This window comes from Engraulis encrasicolus, chromosome 15, assembly GCF_034702125.1.
Source record: "Engraulis encrasicolus isolate BLACKSEA-1 chromosome 15, IST_EnEncr_1.0, whole genome shotgun sequence".
Classification (NCBI taxonomy): Eukaryota; Metazoa; Chordata; class Actinopteri; order Clupeiformes; family Engraulidae; genus Engraulis; species Engraulis encrasicolus.
In genome coordinates this window covers 545672-564150 of record NC_085871.1, presented here as the reverse complement: position 1 = coordinate 564150, position 18479 = coordinate 545672, and the positions used below count along the sequence as shown (strand labels likewise).

The 18479-nt window shown below is 43.0% G+C and overlaps 1 protein-coding gene across 1 annotated transcript; it reads right to left on the bottom strand.

Moving 5' to 3' along the window:
• Window positions 1-5738: 5738 nt before the first annotated feature.
• On the bottom strand, window positions 5739-16912 carry wif1 (wnt inhibitory factor 1). Its single transcript, XM_063217839.1, has 10 exons — window positions 16691-16912; window positions 16391-16530; window positions 14301-14409; window positions 13694-13834; window positions 10955-11050; window positions 9211-9306; window positions 9002-9097; window positions 7131-7226; window positions 6369-6464; window positions 5739-5914 (listed from the first exon to the last, which is right to left on the bottom strand). Exons 1-10 carry the CDS (start codon window positions 16830-16832, stop codon window positions 5784-5786), a joined length of 1143 nt encoding a protein of 380 aa, XP_063073909.1. The 5' UTR covers window positions 16833-16912; the 3' UTR covers window positions 5739-5783.
• Window positions 16913-18479: the final 1567 nt, after the last annotated feature.

The following is an 18479-nucleotide window of genomic DNA, read 5'->3' as shown; positions in this document are numbered from 1 at the left end:
CTTCTCTTGTCTTCTCTTGTCTTCTAAAAGTGGAGACAGGCAGGCAGGCAGAGAGGTCCCCAGATCTTAGGAGTTGGGATATTCCGAAGTTAGGTAGGCATGTGATCCTAATTCTGCAAAGTACCTAGTCCAACAAACACAAAAAAAGAGGTGAAAAGTATAAACTCCACCTCCACAGCATTTTTGCTGCCTGTCACCACTCTTCCATTTGTCAGTGCATATTTCAAATTCCTGCCTGTGTTTTTGTTATTGTTTGATTTCCCCCATGAAGAGTGACCCGATGGGACAGGGTGCTGCACCCACCCACCACCTCCACACCATGCTCTCTCTCTCTCCCTCTCTCTCCCTCTCTCTCTCTCTCTCTCTCTCTCTCTCTCTCTCTCTCTCTCTCTCTCTCTCTCTCTCTCTCTCTCTCTCTCTGTCTGTCTGTCTACTGTCTGACCCCCTGGAGCAGAGCAGCTATGGCGGGCTGACCGGCTGCAGCTTTACATGCTGCTGAACAGTACAAATAATCGCTTGGGGTCTGTTTATTTGCACCTGTCGTCTCTGCACTGTGTGTGTGTGTGTGTGTGTGTGTGTGTGTGTGTGTGTGTGTGTGTGTGTGTGTGTGTGTGTGTGTGTGTGTGTGTGTGTGTGTGTGTGTGTGTGTGTGTGTGTGTGTGTGTGTGTGTGTGCATAAGCATGGCTGATTGCAGAGCTCTGGTGTCAGACTGAGGTTAATTACTATAACGTGAGAGATCACAGACTTGTCTGTTCAGGCAGAAACAGAACAATTAAAGCTCTCTTTCTTTCCCCTCTCCTCTTTCCACCCGAAACAGACTACACACATGAAACGGTCTAAATGCTTTTTTTAAGGTGTCAAGTTGAATGTCAACAAACCTAAGCCAGGAGACCAATTGAGAACCATTGTCATTTGTAAGCATGATTCAGATTTTTTTTAAATGTGCTTCATTATTGAAATTAATGAGTAATACTGTGGGGTAAATAAACCTCAGATTCAAACATGTGTTTTTGAAGACACGACAGTTCCTTGGTCTTGAAGCATTTTTTGAGAAAACAGTAACTTTAGGGGCTCTGCGTTGCTTCTGACTCTACACAGGCCGTGAGTCAGTGTAGTAATTGTTAGGTACTGTTTCAGACGGCAAACAACCGGAAGATGGCAGAGCTTAAACTCATGCGGCATTTATGAATCACAGGGCCCGTTCATTAGGAACAGCAGGTGGGTAAACTTAACCACCTCATGGAGCCACTGTTTGTGCAAGAAAATTCCAACTCAGTGACTAATGTTAAAAAAGACCCTCCTTTTTTTTTCCTTTTTTTTTACAAAAAAGGAAATAAAATCTGATCTTTCCTTAAGTCACTGAGATAAGTTGGCCTTTGGTTGCAAGTACCACATACAGCAATTTGATAGGTCATCTAACCTTGATACACGATCAAACACAGTCCATGGTTTGGTGTATATGGATCGTGTATAATAGATAAGCTATCTGGCTTTCTGGGTTGCAGTTTTCAAACTTGAGCTAACTTTTATATGTTACACCACTGAAAGATAAACCAGGTACTGCTGAAATTTAATAACATTTTCAAGCACGTCTTAATTTTTAATATTTTATTGCTGATTCATAAATGTATCAAGATCAAATATGAGCTCTTGTGAGAAAACAGTACCAGTGTTCAGTCGATATGGGCTGCCTCATTGACGTGAACTGTCAGTAGCCTGTTAACAAGTATATAGCCCTAATAACAAACCTAAGCCTAACCACTGGCCAAGGAGTGGGTTTAGCTCATCTCAATTGGTAGCCCATATTGATAGGACACTGGCACCTATTCAGGCTTGTCGGTCAGGGTTCCTCTCCTTTTCGGGCCGGAGGAACCTAGTGGAGTTGAACTTGAAGTTACCAATTGCTTGAAATAGTCCTTTAATACAAAAGTGGGACCTATATAGGATTAGACTATTTTTTGTTAAATGTGGAGCTACTGTAGTTCTCTCACGGCAGTGTAGCATTTTCAATGGACACGGACCCCGAGGATTCACCGGATCCCACTTTGAGAACCACTGTTGTAGGTGAGCCATCTCGGCGTGCATATAATAGACACATAAAGCCAGGCGGAGGCTAGACCCACCACACTCACGTCTAGTGTAGTCAGAAGCAGTGCCGTTGTAAAACCTGACCAGCCCTTTTTTATTGTCTCCATGGCCCAACGCCCTCTAACTGGAAAAAATGACAAAACAACATTCAATGAAGACAAAAAACATGTTATTCATCTAAATCCTGCATATAGGCCTATGCAAGTATCTGGCAGTGATTTGAAAAAGGCAAACTGTTTCTCTTACGCATGAAAACAATAGCCTAACGAAACAGGCAGATTACATTACACTAAATGCTGGAAAAACATCACAGCAGAACTTGCTTTGTAGTGGGAACACATACATCAATACCACAGTATAGATATAAGTGTATGAATCCTCTAATTTGCCCTAGAACAGAGTAGGCCTAACTGATAATGACTATAACAAGTTGTAACTCCACACATAGATAATGATAAATAAAACAAATGAAAACTCTGACCTTGGGTGCAGAAATGTAGGCAAGTTTTTCACCTCATCCTGATCTACCTCATATCATGATTTTATTCCATCCACATGAAATTGATTAACTCAATACTGCAATACAAAGACAAAGTACAGAAGCTAGGGCAACTTTGAAACGGGGAAAAATGCATTCACAGCCTTGGTATTAGGGTGGATATTGTAGCTACTGCAAATGTGACATAGAATGGGACACATTTGGACCATTAAAGGCCAACTTCCGATAAAACTCAGTTTTACTCACTCCTTTCGAAGATCGGACGGTCACCCCAAGTTAAACTCACTTGCAAGGCTCTCATAGCGGTGCGTCAACTCTCCTGGCTGTGTTTCCCGGTGTTTCCCAATTTACATCAATAATGCAGAGAAACGAGCGAATCACGAAAGCCTTTCTGTGTTTCGTCACGTCGAAAGAAGGCGTTGCCCACAAAGGTTTATATCGACCCATTTATCTAAAAACATGTCGAGTAATTTTTTTCTGCTTGTTTTCAAAACAAGCAACGTCTGGTGGTCCGAAACATATCTTAGCTTAGCTATCAGCTGGTTGCTACTCTCAGGTACACACACAGCACAAAGCCTCATACATAAAGCCTGCTCACTCCGGTTGCTCCGTGCCTACAGCTCGCCTAGGGGTCGCTGTCGAAAGAGCACAGCCCTGAATGGAGCCTACACGCCTCCGTTGGCGCCCCTATAGTGCAGTACCATCCGGGGAAGTGGCGACTCTGTTTCCCATTACATTCTCTCCCAAGGCTGGAGGACTGAGCCAATCAGAGACGCGTTTCTTTGAGAGCAGGAGGAGTGAGCCAATCAGAGACGCATTTCCACGAGAAACACGGAACACTCTCTCGTTTCTCCACAAGCCACCTTGCCAGCTTGCAAAAACGCCTTGAAACAAAGCAACCAGAACGTTTTTTAAAACAGGACCAACGCGTAACACATTCAATAACAATTGGGAACACGGCAATATTAATTAAATTACGTTGAGAGGCGATCTTTAAGGCTTTGTCCCAAAATGAGGTATAAAGAACACTATTTAAATATAAACTCAATTTAAATAATGTAGTTACTGCACTTTGCCATTGGAAGGGCAGAACACTGGTACATCTCACATGTGACATGCAGCTCTGTGCATGCGTCTTTGTTGTTCCAAATGAGAGTGACAAAATCTTCATCCTTAGTACACTACTACTACTACTACTACTACTAGCCTACTACTACTGCTACTACTACACCAACCCTACCAGCAGAATAGGGTTTTTTTTGTCTGGGGAGGTTGGTCAAGGCTTGCACTAGCCTATAGGGGAAAATCATAGTTGGGGCATGAGCCATTAGCCATTGGGCCATGAATTTAGTCTGGGTCTGTCCTCTGATTACAATGATCCATCTACTTTTTATGTACGAGTCTTGGGATGGGCTTATGGTGACAAGGCCGTTTGAAGGCCAACTTTGTTTCACAGCTTTGACTATGGTGCAAGCCCAGATTGTACATTTCATGTTATAGTCTGTCTTGCCAGGCTACATTATCAGGACAAATCTATGATTAAGGCCACACAAATATAGACATATGAGGCACTGTAGTGTAGATATGTTTGATGTATGGCATTTGTCTTTACTGTACACGTATGTGTGCATGTTGAACATGGTGATCATCTATAGATAGTTGCAATTGTACAGAATCAATGGAAATTCATCATAGACACATGAATAGCAAACTACAGAGATTACAGAGTGGTATAAAGGACCGACACAGGCCACATTGGCATTTACAATGATTTATTATTTTCAGTTATACATTAATTACAGTCAGATGAAAAAGGTAAAACAAATGTTAAGATTCGTGTACTAGACATTTGAACTATAATATCAACCAAGTACTTTTCCTCTGTTCTCTAATGCGAAACTACCAAGATACATTTCAGTTTCACATAAAAAAATGATATGAAACGATAAATACTCTTAGACTTGACAAAATAACAGACCTAGCGAGCTACCATGCTGAAACTGAGAATGAAAATGTAATCAAGATAGCCAGTGTAAGTGACTGGTATTCTGTGTGAGATGAGGTTTCTAGAACGATTACAAGTCAAATCAGCTTTTAGTCAGCAGGATGCAATAACTACTGGCAGGCAAAGTAGTTTGGTATAAGCAGAATTGCCTGGATGAACAGGTAACAGAATTCCCATTTTCTGTAGTGAATGTGTTCAATGGCATTTCTATGTAGTATTTTAATGGTATCTGAACCAGCTTCAGATCAGAGTGAAGTCATTTTATCGAATAGATTTTTTGCAGGGCTTATGTGTTTTTGTTCTATGTGAAATTGTAATCCTTCTTCACAACATTTTCCATATTCCTCTATGACACCCTTCAAAAGGATGGCGATAAGCTTATGAAGACATGGGCCTTTGAGTGTAATGTATCAAACGTAATTGTTAAGATCACTTCACAAAGTGAAGCGAAGGGGAAAAAAAGGAATGCTTTTGAAATGTGAAAGGATACTTGTTGACTTCTGAACTCTGTAGAAAAAAAATTGGACTCAAGGGCATCGGAAAACATCACAAAGAGATGAAGCCACAGCAGAGTGACTGGCAACAGTAAGCAACAGTCCTACTTAGTTTCCCACCCGCTCCAAGCTGTGTTTGGAAGCCCAAAGGAAACTCCCTATACCAGTCTCAAAGCAGCACGTGCGTGCCTGTGTGTATGTGTGTACTAACGCTTTTCAGATGGGTCCGTCTGCCGTAAATGAAGGGGGAAGCTAAAAGGGCGAGATGAAAGGCTGGGCTCCTCCGCATGCTTTATGGTGGTTAGAGGCAGCGCTCCAACATCCCACGCTGCCAGCCCCACTGGCATCACCATGGAAATGGGGAATCCGTACAGTGGGCGAGGCTGTTTCAGGGACTCTGTGCATGCATGCCCCTGTGTGTGTGTGTGTGTGTGCACGTGTGTGTGTGTGTGTGTGTGTGTGTGTGTGTGTGTGTGTGTGTGTGTGTGTGTGTGTGTGTGTGTGTGTGTGTGCGTGTGTGTGTGTGTGTGTGCGTGTGCGTGCGTGCGTGCGCGTGTGTGTGTGTGCGTGTGTTTGCGTGAGTGTGAATGAGAGAGAGAGAGAGAGAGAGAGAGAGAGAGAGAGAGAGAGAGAGAGAGAGAGAGAGAGAGAGAGAGAGAGATGTGGAATCTCAGTGGCATTGAGTGCTTGAACTGCTCATACTACGTAATTGGTCTCAGCGGGCTGGCTAGCATCAGTGGTGTCCTTGGCTTCTTTGGTTGACACCGCGTGCGTCCTCATCTTGGGGCTGGCTGCTCGGTGACTGTTGGAGGCACCACCTCGATACCCTGCGGAAGGAAGAGAGGAAGAGCGGTCAGATGAGAGGATTGGAGGCCAATCTGTAATTAGGTCCCCTAAAACAACCATGGACATCCCAGTCCACTGCTGCCTGACAAAAAAAACATCTTGTTTATCTAGGCTTGTTTTTTTTTCTCTCTCATTTACGGCCAGGGATTTTTTCCCTCTCCGCTACAACACATTTGTGAGATGTTCGTGCATGATGTTTCTCGCTGTGGTATTTTAAAAACATCCGGCGCTATCCACATCCACTTAAGCCGGTGCCATTTAGGTCTTGAATGGAGGCCATGGTTGGATACTCCATTTACAGCGGATTACGTGTGCACATCCGTTTACACATGCTAATGAATGGCTGGCGATTCAGAAAGAAGAAGAAGAAGAAAAAAATGAGGTCTGGAGGTTTTTGGAGGAACTCTTTGTGGTGCGATCGGGTTTCCTGCTCACTCTTGTTGCAGTGACGTCCATGCCATCCTTCCTTACACTGGCACCTGTTGGGCTCCACGCACGTCCCATGTGCTCCACAGCTGGGCTCGCAGACAGCTGCACACACACACACACACGCACACGCACACACACACACACACACACACACACACACACACACACACACACACACACACACACACACACACACACACGCGCGCACACACACACACACAGAGGACAAACAGAGACACATTGTTTAGTCTTACACAGCCAAGACATACTCGTCATACATGTGTAAGTCCTACAGAGTCCTGAGCATTACTATGAGAACAACACAGACAGTATGTTTGTGCTGTGCCTTTCTTTCATGACACCGTGGCACCAAATGCAATTTTGTGTAGGCTTGAATGTGTGAATGGGTCACTCACAGCTTGTATCAGATTTTGGTGGCATGTATTTGTGTGCGCACATGTGTATAGTTATATATTTCATGTGATGTAATGTAGGTTAGTTTTAAGCAGTTGGAGTTCATCATAAGTTTAATTTGCTGACAGCTAAAGTCTTTGGATAGCATGACCTGGATGAGCGAGAATCTTCACAGAATAAATGTAACATAACTAAATGTAATGTTACTAAATGTAATGTTACTAATTTACGTATATGCATGTTGCTGTATGCTATATGCTGCTATGATGCATGTTACTGTATGCTATATGTTGCTATAATGCATGTTGCTGTATGCATTATGTAAAATAAAAGCCATGCCCATCCATGTCTTACCCTTGGAGCAAAGGTCACCATGGAACCCTTTGCTGCATTTGCACTTGTTCTTCCCCATGCACTTGCCTCCATTCCTGCATGGCTGAGGACATTTACCTGAACACAGGTGACAGAAAAAACACAAAGTTGTCAAGCAGAGACATCCAGACAGGTGGTCATTCCAAGGTATTTAGACGTTCTCATGGGCAATTTTATCTTGCATTGTGTGTGAACCACAGAGAGGAACTCAATTCTAATGTAATAAATCAATGTAATGTAGTGAATGTAAAGTTACTAGTAATGAGTTACTAATGACAGGTGAAGTATCTTCAATGAATCACAGTAGCCAATAAACAATGCTCTATATTCTCCAAGGGAGAACAGGAGAGATCACTCGAGTAACAAGAGGCAGAGAGAAATGACAGCAGATGTGTGAAAAGGGGAAACATGATGCACTTGAAAAACAATGCTGCCATGATCAGACTGATCTTTTCCCCAGCGCGGCAGGATTCTGTTACCGCTTGAATTCATGATCAAGACCATCTGAAATTTCCATGGCCTCTTTGTTCCTCAGCATATGACTGAAACCCATATCCGTGGAAAGAGAGACAATAGGGGAATACCTCTAAACACGCACATCTGAGAGCCCATAACTGTGCTGAAGCTTACCTCAAAGGCAGATTAAGACAGGAGTTTAACATGATATGATAGATGAGCTGGGAGTATTAACAGGCGTAGCGTTCCTGTAAATATATATTTTTTAACTTTTTCTTTTCCATTTTGTTGTGTTTCTGCAGGCAGCAGTCCCTTAGCACCAGACGAGATGAAACAAATAGTAGGCATGGGATACGGCATACTTTCTTTTGAACTTGGAATAAGTGAAAACATCCTTGAACACAGCAGGATGCAATTAAGGTGTACGTTTTTGGGGGGCACTGTGACCAAAGCATGCCACGCAGAACTCTGGTGAGTGGGTCAAAATTCAGTGCTCACATAATCTCTCAATGGAATGTCTTGCTATCACTCAAGACCCACATCCTGTTAACTTTACAAAGGTGCACACATTGGTCATAGTTATGTCCTCATATGGCATTAGAGGTATCAAAAGTAAAGGTAAAAAAAGAAACAGTTTCCTTCAAAACAGTGAACCAGTAGACCGTGTCTTACAATCAGCTGCTTCTCCACTGGTTTGACCAGGTTTGTGATCGGTCCTAGTTAAGGTTTTTAGTGTTATTCAGTAACAAGACAGTGTATCTACCTCATTAGGTACAATAGAGGAAATGGTGTAACTGCTATGTAATATCATGTGCTAGTGTATCATGTGTTTACTTTCACTTGTACATGGCTTACTACAGTTCATACATCACCACCACAGGGCCAGTGGTTGCGGTTGACTTAACCTACTAAGGAAGGAGGAAAACAAAGTAAACACAAAGCTCTATTGGCTTTGCCACATCACATCATTGACTAAAACACAGTGTGGCTCGAGCTGTTGGCATGGGTGTGAGAACACACTTTGGTAAATTGGGCGCAGGGTGTTATATGAGTGGTGATGTCATCTGTACACAATGCACCCCCACCTCCACCTAAACACACACACACACACACACACACACACACACACACACACACACACACACACACACACACACACACACACACACACACACACACACACACACACACACACACACACACACACACACACGCGTCTCCTCCTTATCAGGCATACACACACACAGACACAAAGTGTAACAGGCTTTTGAATGAAACAGTGTGTGTGTGTGTGTGTGTGTGTGTGTGTGTGTGTGTGTGTGTGTGTGTGTGTGTGTGTGTGTGTGTGTGTGTGTGTGTGTGTGTGTGTGTGTGTGTGTGTGTGTGGATACACTCACTGATTTCACAGCGGGCTCCCTCGTAGCCTGCTGGGCAAATGCACTTTCCTGGGTGGAAGCAGGTCCCCCCATTCATACAGGTGGTGGTGCAGTTGGCTACAGACAGACAGATATACAGTACACCCCATGATATTGCTGAAGTTTTTGCAATAGACTGAACAAACCAGACGATATACGATAATATTTACACCGTGTTGTTGACGTTTTACCTTTGTCGCAGCTGGGGCCGTAGTAGCCGGGTGGGCATATGCAGACACCCGGGCTCATGCACAGGCCTCCGTTGAGGCATCGTGGAGAGCAGAGGGCTGATGGGAAGGCAGGCGGAGGAGAGGGTCATTAGCAGCGCATGACAGCTAGCATGTGGAAACCAGGTGTACGTCCATCACAACGCTGCTCTTTTCATGACACCCCATACAAACCACTGCCTGACTGCACTGCCACGTACCAAGAGATCGAAAACTCACCAAGCTCATTATGTGTCATTTGTATTGACTCGTTTACTTTACTCAAACCCTTTGGGCAGTAACTCCAAAGATTCTTTTAGTTCATAATTCGTTTAGTTAGACCGTCTCTGGTAACTCCTTTTTACTCAAACATTCTACAGGTCCCATAGAACTTAATGTTAAAAATCTTGCAGAGCATTGTGACATAGTAAGAATTAAAAAAATTGCTGCAGTTCTAATCAAATATGTGATCGTAAGATATCTACAGGTCCCATAGAACTTAATGTTAAAAATCTTGCAGAGCATTGTGACATAGTAAGAATTAAAAAAAAATTGCTGCAGTTCTAATCAAATATGTGATCGTAAGATCATGATCCCCCACCAACACATACTAAAAGGACCAGTTCAGTCAATTTCAATACGCTGCTATATTGCTAACGCTACCCTTGACTTGTCAGTACCCTGTGATGCCACATTTTTCGGCTGTGCCATTTCCGACATATGAGCTATTCTAATGGGGGCAGCGTTTGTTTTAAATTCATTTCATTTAAAAAAAAAATTAAGATAGGTCTACTCCAAATATTTTCCCAAAAGGTACCGCTGTTTGCTAGTTGTCTGCTGATGTTCGGATGTTTTTGGGTTGAAATGTAAACAAAGCGCTGCCCCCATTACAATGACCAAGATCTCGGAAAAGGCTGAAGAAGAAAAAAAAAAACTCACGTACTGACAAGTCCAGGGTAGTGTGACCATTACAACTGCATGTTGAAATTGATCAACTTGTTGAACTAGTGAATTCAGAAAGCACACACAGGTTTCCTCCAGAAACAGAAATCCAACAGTAAAAGTGCATCCCAGTTGAAAGCCGAAAGTGACGTGAAAGCAGTGAAAGTAGTTATGCATAAATCATTGTTTCCTCCGATTTGCCTTTAACTGAATATCCCTAGTCATGTTTCTCAATTGTGAGGGATGGGCACATTAGGAGAAGCTTTTACACATGAAAGTTGGGCTAGAATCCCAGGAGTTTAGTCTGACTGCCCTGGCAGTGTACATTAAAGGGGGCACATAAAGGAAATTAAAAGCATTCTTGGTTCTTCTGGAAAGCTCTCTAAAACCACCCTACAACGCTGTAAATAGATTAGAGGCATATGTTTGTGCCACACAACCTGCTGGATATTTTTTTCTCGACTTTTCGATATGCATATGCCTCATTTTTTTCTCTATGGGTTGAATGTATCAGGCTGTGGCTTACTAATTTACAGTGCCGGCATATGTGAGGCTGGCTGGGAGGCAAGACAAACCTACTACAGCTGTAACCTTTATACAGCCCTTTAACCCACAAACCTATGCCTATTTAAACATGTAAAGAATATCACATTCAAAGAGTAAAAAGAAAAGTGGTCTTGTTCCTGTGTGATTTTTTTTTGTTAATGTGTTTCCATGGCATTTTTAACATGGCTAGACTTGCCCCATGTCATTGCCCCATTCAACGTCATGATGCTTAAAGCCATACCTTTCTCACAGTGGGGCCCATAGAACCCATCCTGGCACTCGCAGACGTGTCTTTCATTGCAGAAGCCTCTGTTACGGCATCCCCCAGGACACTTGGCTACAGAGAGGGGTAGAGACGCACTGTCAATATTTACTCCGTTGCAATGCAGAGGGAATCGTCCATTGTTGCCTTAAACAGAAGTCTTTTCAATTACATCCTATATAGTCTTGGCTATTATGTACTGAAGGTGTTCCTAGTAAGGAATAGGTTGGTACAGCTGGTCACATTCATTGTTTTATGTCTGACAAAATTTTGTGGGCTATTGAGCTCCTATTATGTCCAAAGTCAAACCATACCAGTCACAACAGTCTGAATTCAGAGGAACAAGTGCACGTGTTAGACTTGGCCTTGTCCAAAAATTCCTCTCATTCTACCAAACAAAAGCATCGAGCGTCTCAGGCTCAGGGATCCACGACTGTTGACCAGGTTGCCCCAAGGAAATTTGGCAGCCGTTCCTCCCGTCTCGGAAATACAAGCCGGCGTCTAGTCTTTTATAAAACACTGGCTTTGTCTCTCATCCACTTTACAAAACATATCCTGTCTGGATGGTTCAGGTTCCAGTTCCACCAAAGAATTATTTGTTTTCGTTCACCCCGTAAAAAAAATATTTGTTTAACCTCAAATTCTTGCCTATGTGCACATCACTCATCTCTAATCACAGTCATCCAGCCCTGTGAGTACTCTGTCAAACAGTCTGACGTGAAAACCATAGTATTGCTAATGACAATGTTAGCTTTGCCAGGCTCTTGCCTGCAATTACAATAAGGAGACTTGGGAGGAATTCAGTGTGACCGCTGTTCCCCCAAAGTTTTTCTAAGGCGATCCTCAGCTGTCGCCCCTGAAAGATGTTGCTTCCTTTCCGTCAACTCGCCACGCGCGCACGCACGCACGCAGGCGCGCACACACACACACACACACACACACACACACACACACACACACACACACACACACACACACACACACACACACACACACACACACACACACAGACCAGATGGATCATTTGGCCTGGAGAACAGTGAGGATGTTCGGGGGTGGTGGGCTTGAAGGGTGCGGAGAACGGTGTGTGTGGTGTGTGTGTGTGTGTGTGTGTGTGTGTGTGTGTGTGTGTGTGTGTGTGTGTGTGTGCACAGAGTAGGGTTCTCTCACCTCTGAAGACGCAGCTGGCAAAGTTCACATGACATCATTAACTAGTAATGGCCTCTCCAAAGAAGCGGGAGTGCCAAACATGCCACATTATTCAGTCACTCACTCCTCTACTCACTCAATATATAGAAAAAACATTGACTCTCTCTCTCTCACACACACACACGCGCGCACGCACGCACGCACGCACGCACGCACACACACACACACACACACACACACACAAACACGCGCGCACGCAAACTCCAAACTTATTTACACTTGTTTGCTAACAAAAGCTAATATCTAACAAATCGGTTATGGCATGGCACACCTGAAGGTCAAAAACCAAACCACTTTGAAGGAATTTTGAAACTATGCAGAAAAATCAGGGTCCCTGGCCTTTTCATTATGCCAAACTAGACATGCTTTAAAAAGAAAGGCTTGATAAAATTAGAGGACAGCATTCATCTGGAGCTATAGCCATACACATAGCTCTCCGAAGTCATGGCTTCATCAACATTTTTTTGCAAATGATTGGAGAAACCACTTGTTTGACACATGAGGTACTTGAAACAACTTTTCCCCCCTTCTCTTCTACGTGTAAACTTTGACAACGTCACATATCTGAGCGGAAAGACAAGTATCTGGCGAGAGCCATGGTAAGAGTTGATACCCATTCAAAGAGCCTGTTTGTGTCAATATAGGCTAATCATTTACTAATGCTATGGTGAAAACAATATACAATTTTAGAGCAGCACAAAGAGGGTGTAAAATATTTGCATCATTAATTAGCCTTAGTGATCTCCAAAACATCAGTCACTCTGAAAAAAAAAGCAGTTTCTTATATGCACCGCCTTGGGACTGTTGTACTTTGTTCATGTTCTTCCTCAAATGCGGATTGTCAGACCACTAAAATACGGCTGATCCCCGAGATCAGAAGCAGCAGATGGTATGCTACTGCACTAAGCATGTCACTGTGTTTGCCAACCACCGACCACAGAAATCGTCTGTCATCAAACGCAGTCCCAAGGTTTTCCCTTGTAGTTATTCCCATTGAAACCCCAGTGCTTTCATCATTGTGGACTGCCAAGGAGAATTAGCTCCTAATTTTGGCATCCTATACTTAAAAACCCTAACGAGCGAACAAGTCCTCACGATAAGAATGAGACATAGACAGACAACACCCTGTACGAGGAGATGTTTTTGCATTTTCTGTTTCTGTCTGTGTGTGTGTGTCTGTGTGTGTGTGTGTGTGTGTGTGTGTGTGTGTGTGTGTGTGTGTGTGTGTGTGTGTGTGTGTGTGTGTGTGTGTGTGTGTGTGTGTGTGTGTGTGTGTGTGTGTGTGTGTGTGTGTGTGTGTGTGTGTGTGTGTGTGTGTGTGTGTGTGTGTGTGTGTGTGTGTGTAAACAAGAATTCTACAATGTAGCACCTGGCTTCTGTGTCATGTGTGTTTGGGAATAGTTGGGGCGCACTCCTTACCACTTCATCTTGTTTTGAAAGGCATCCACTGAAGGAAACAAACAACCATGCAAAAGACACAGAGACACACGGATTCTTTTCTGACCTCACCTCTCTGACAGGTCTTGAAGAAGATGGCGTTGTGTGGTGTTCTTAGGATGACATTGCCACCACCATCCATCACCAGAATGGTCACCTCAAACGCAGCTACGCCGTCCTGATCGCCTCTGCATGGGAAGCCCACCTGGACCACTGATGAACATATTAAGATGATCAGTTGCAAACCAAGGTAAGTTCACTTTGAGTAGGCCTATGTGGTAAAGCAACCATGGAGTCTTGTAGCTTTATTCTCCACTCAAAACAGTCAGAGGGCTCTGATATTTAGAGGTGTACCACACTTGCTTTAATTTAGTATACCATGGTAAGTTACTAAATCTTCTTTCCGGAATAACTAATTTATCACAATAAGTTAATATCATTGAAGGAAACCAAGATAATGGCATCAGATGAACCACTTCATTCAGAGCTTTGTTTGCCAAGCACTACAAAGCAGCCTATATGATATGGTAAGTACATTTTTAAGATGTGAAGGCAAGCTTTAGAAATCTGTTGAATAAAACAGAACCGTATTATTTTTATTTTGTAAGGAGCCTCAACGTAACAGGTGCTTCCATCAAAGGTCCATGAGTGTATGCACATGTGTTCACTATATGCAAACCTGAGGCCTTATGTGGCACGGAGCCCAGTAAAGGCATGTTGACTGTTGGATCATCCATGATGTCTTTATCAAGGGAACGAAGAGTCTGGAACTCATAAAAGTATTCCGCCTGTAAATAAACATAATATGGAGTCTTTGTTCATTAAGCGATCGTTTTAAAATACTTTAAAAGATAATGCTGAGAGGGACAGATGTTGATGGTATGTTGAAGAAAAAGCATATTCACATCTTCCTATTCCTATTTTTATTTCCAAATCCCTGGACATATAGTGGTGTGTTAGTGCAAAAGCATGGATTAATATCAAATAACACCTAAGTGAATGCATCCAGCACAGGTTGTCCAATGTCCCATACATTTTTAAAGTTCAACAGTCGATCAGAAAAGGTAGAGGGTGTTTCTGGCATGAGCCTGCATGTGTGAGATTCAAGTGAACAAAACTGAAACTATCCCTCAGTAAAATGCATCCGTCTCCACTCTTGTATAGTTTTGAGTCAAAGCCATTCCACCTCTAGAATAGATCTGTGTGATTGTGGAAAAGCTAATCTATTGCCATGCCAAAAGTCTTTCCTCTCTAAATTATGTCCTCAAGTCTTTGAAAATTACACACTTGTCAAATAACCGAGATGGCACTACAAAACACACAAAGGGAGATGAAAGGGCACCGAGGAGACGCGGTGATTTTTCCTCTCTCTCCCAATTTCACAGTGTAAAAAGCAGCACAGTGTTTGATGAAGAAAAAAGTACACAGGCCGTGTGGAGACTGAGCCATGCTAATCCTGCAGCTGAATGCTAATAACCAACACAGATAACTGGCGCGGCCAGCCTTTTATGCCTGGAGCCCTTTGTTCTTAAGCCTTGGCGGCTGGCTTTGAAGTGAGAGGGGCAGCAGGGCCCTGGAAAGCAAGGGTCTCTCTCTCTCTCTCTCTCTCTCTCTCTCTCTCTCTCTCTCTCTCTCTCTCTCTCTCTCTCTCTCTCTCTCTCATACACCTAGTTGACATGCAACTTCAGAATTCTAAAATGTTCACCCACAATCCCACAATATTCATCATGGGACTATCCCAAAAGTTTATATAAAAAACCTACCAAAGTATGAAACAATGTGAAGGCTCTTTGATGTGAGATTCACTTAAAGCAGCATTATGCATTTATACAGTGGTCCAATGAATGACAAGCAAAACATTTGGAGGAGTGAGGGATGTGATAAGAAATGTGAGCCATTGGTCTCTCCATGCTGCAGTGACATGCTGAAATGTCATGCACCCCAAAAGTTCCAGGTGTGAATGCCATAAAATGTTTGCATGGTTAATCACTTTTAGTAATCTTTTTAGTAATCTTGGTGATTTGAAAAAGACCAGCGCGCAGGATAGGCTGCAGCTAACCATTTGCCACGTCTAATTCCACAACTATTAAAATAATCAAGTACCAATAATAATACCCAAAATGATCCCAAACGGAACTTTCCCCTTCCAATAAAGCGAGGCTTCTGGCACGCGTCTGAGAATTTGACCAATGTTTTCGATGCGCAGATGGGCCAGATGTTTGGCACATGCTCGCAGGGGCGGGATCTCGGCAGCTTTTCGCTTTGATCCCCAAGACGCAGGTCTACCACACCAAGATGCCAAATACCGCAAGAGATGAGAATTACAATATTATAAAGGATTAAGCTTCATTTCGGAACCTACAGCCAAACGATACAACAGGCCCGAAGAACATACTCTCCTAATGAAATGTTAAGTCCTACAAAAGGTACAACAATGTTAACATAGGCTACCACACCTTGCAAGTTTGTTGTTGGGTTACAAATAGTTTTCTGACCTAATAGTTGTATAGACTCAAAATATTTGACACAACTGTGGTATATAGCCTACATATGCGTTGCGTCACTGTGGTTAAATGTGACAAAATACTCTATTGCACCTCAATACATGCTATATTTTACCTTGAACTATTTTTAATCTGTGTTAGAGGCTTGAGAAACGCGCGCAATGCCACTATGGAACGCCAGTGACCCATCACCTCGCATAAAAACGAGGTGATAGTTCTAGATGTACTGATTTCAGTAGTAGGCTAAAAGTATACAGTAGTTTACCTGCCCTGTTGCTTGCCAGGTGAAGTTCACGTGGTGTATATTGACAGGAATTGCGGGCATCCGCTGCTGGGCTTTTTTGAAGTCGTGCGTAAAAGGGGCCATTTTCGCCTCGGACACAATTAAAATGTCTTCTTCAAAACCTGTAGAAACGTTTAAAAACTTCAATGGCAAATACGCTAGTTAAATTGATCATTTAAAAGTTATTAATATACGTCATCATAAAACAGCTTTGCATTAAATATTACTCCAAGATACCGATCTTCTCATAATGCAATTAATTTAATTGCGTTCGCCATTTACCAATTAGTATCCTCGCCTGGTTGGCATCGATCCACATGTACAGACTCCCTTGCTCTTGGACAGCCTCGGTCACCAAACTTCCCAGAAGTAGAATAAAGCTCGCCTTTAGGCAAAATAGTAAAGCAGGTGCCTCGGTAGCCATTCCCCACAGGTAGCTCTCAATTGCGCTATAAATGGTCGATGTCTCTACTTGGGTCTCTCCCTCGTGTCCTTACAACTGAATGCCTCTAGTCCTGGATTGACAGAATGAAATGCCTGAACTGCGTCGCCAGCTACTTGTATCCATCTGGACTTTGTAGGACTGACTATCTTCCACAAGGTGGCGCAAATTTACAAATGTGATGATGCCATGAAGCCATTCAGGCTGTCAATTTGTAGCAGCCAGGGGCGGATTAAGAAATGATGGCCCCCTGGGCCAGACAATTTCCTGCATTCTAATCAATTTTAGGGCATGGAATGGCAAGTCCCATCTCACTTGCTCCCTCAGATTTGAGATGTTGAATTGACAAAATTAATGTCACTTAGGGCCACACTTGTGTTGCTATGCTGAGATTACTACCCATCAATCATGACTGGAAGCCCAAAAGCGTAGTTTTAAATGCCGAATCCACCAAACAGTAGGTAGGCCTACAAACAACACAGTCATTTTTGTAGCAACCACATTCAATGGTAGCAACTCATGAACTCAAATAATTGGAAATATGATTATTGCAAAGGTGGTATTGAAGGCCGGTTTGGGTTGTGGCCATGGGACGAAGTTGGCCTGGCCCCTTCGGGCTCCGGGCTTCGGGCCTCTGGCCCTTTGGCCCGCTTAAGCACCCCACCATCGGACCTGACTTGGCCTATGGGACTATACCAGTTCATTGTACACTATATTGACTGACACATGAAGCACCTTGGAAAGATTATTATTGCAAAGGTGGTTTTGAAGGCCGGTTTGGGTCGTGGCTGCGGGGCCAAATTGACCTGGCCCCTTGGGGCCCCTGGGCCCGGTAGGCTCGTGCATTAATCCACCCTATTAACAGCTTGATGAACACTGCTGTGTTGTAACTTGTAACCAACTGAAAAGTAGGCCTGGTAATGTCTGTAATTTTGTTTAAATATAAGGTGTATTGTGCGATTTTCATAGTCTTTTGGCTGCTGAATAGCATTTAACGGCCTATTATGTAGCCTAGCCTAGGCCAGGGGTTCCCAACCTTTCTGGGTCGGAGGACTACTGGGCTACCCCAGGGCTACTGATAGCTGACTACTTGTTTGTTCGAAATCTTCTACCAATATCTTGACATTATTCTCAATCACACTATGATTGAATGATTATTTGATAGGTTATAAAACAATATTCTTTATTGATTATAAAGAAATAATCTCATACTTAAATGAAGAAAAACTAAAATCTTGAGGTCATCACTAGGACTATTTATTATCATCCTTGGTGGGTAGCCGGTCCTGGCAGGCACCACGTTGGTGACACCTAGGTTAAATAAACTAAATCAGCTAATGTCTTACTATGTGAAGGCTACAAGATTTAGCCTACTGCCCAGGGTGAAATGTGCGTCAATTCTTGGCATTGTTTTACTTACGCTGAACTAGTGGTGTTGATAGACCAAAAGTGAGCCCAATTGATATGCCAATTATGTAGGATAAAAGTCATAGGCCTATAAGCCTAATTAATAATCTTCAGCGCTACTTCAGTTTTTTTTCATGATGTCGATGTTGTGGTATCCAATTTTCTTTTGCAATATACAGTGTTTTCTTGTCCAAATCCACACACGTTTTGGTACTGCAGTAA

Bases quoted from the DNA above. Each gene is read 5' to 3' on its own strand.
- wif1 (XM_063217839.1), bottom strand. From the start codon at position 16,832: ATGGCTACCGAGGCACCTGCTTTACTATTTTGCCTAAAGGCGAGCTTT. The intron at 16,531-16,690 runs GTAAATGGCGAA...ACGTTTCTACAG, and splicing joins CCAGGCGAGGATACTAATTG to GTTTTGAAGAAGACATTTTA. The intron at 9,098-9,210 runs GTAAAACGTCAA...GTCTGTCTGTAG, and splicing joins CGGCCCCAGCTGCGACAAAG to CCAACTGCACCACCACCTGT.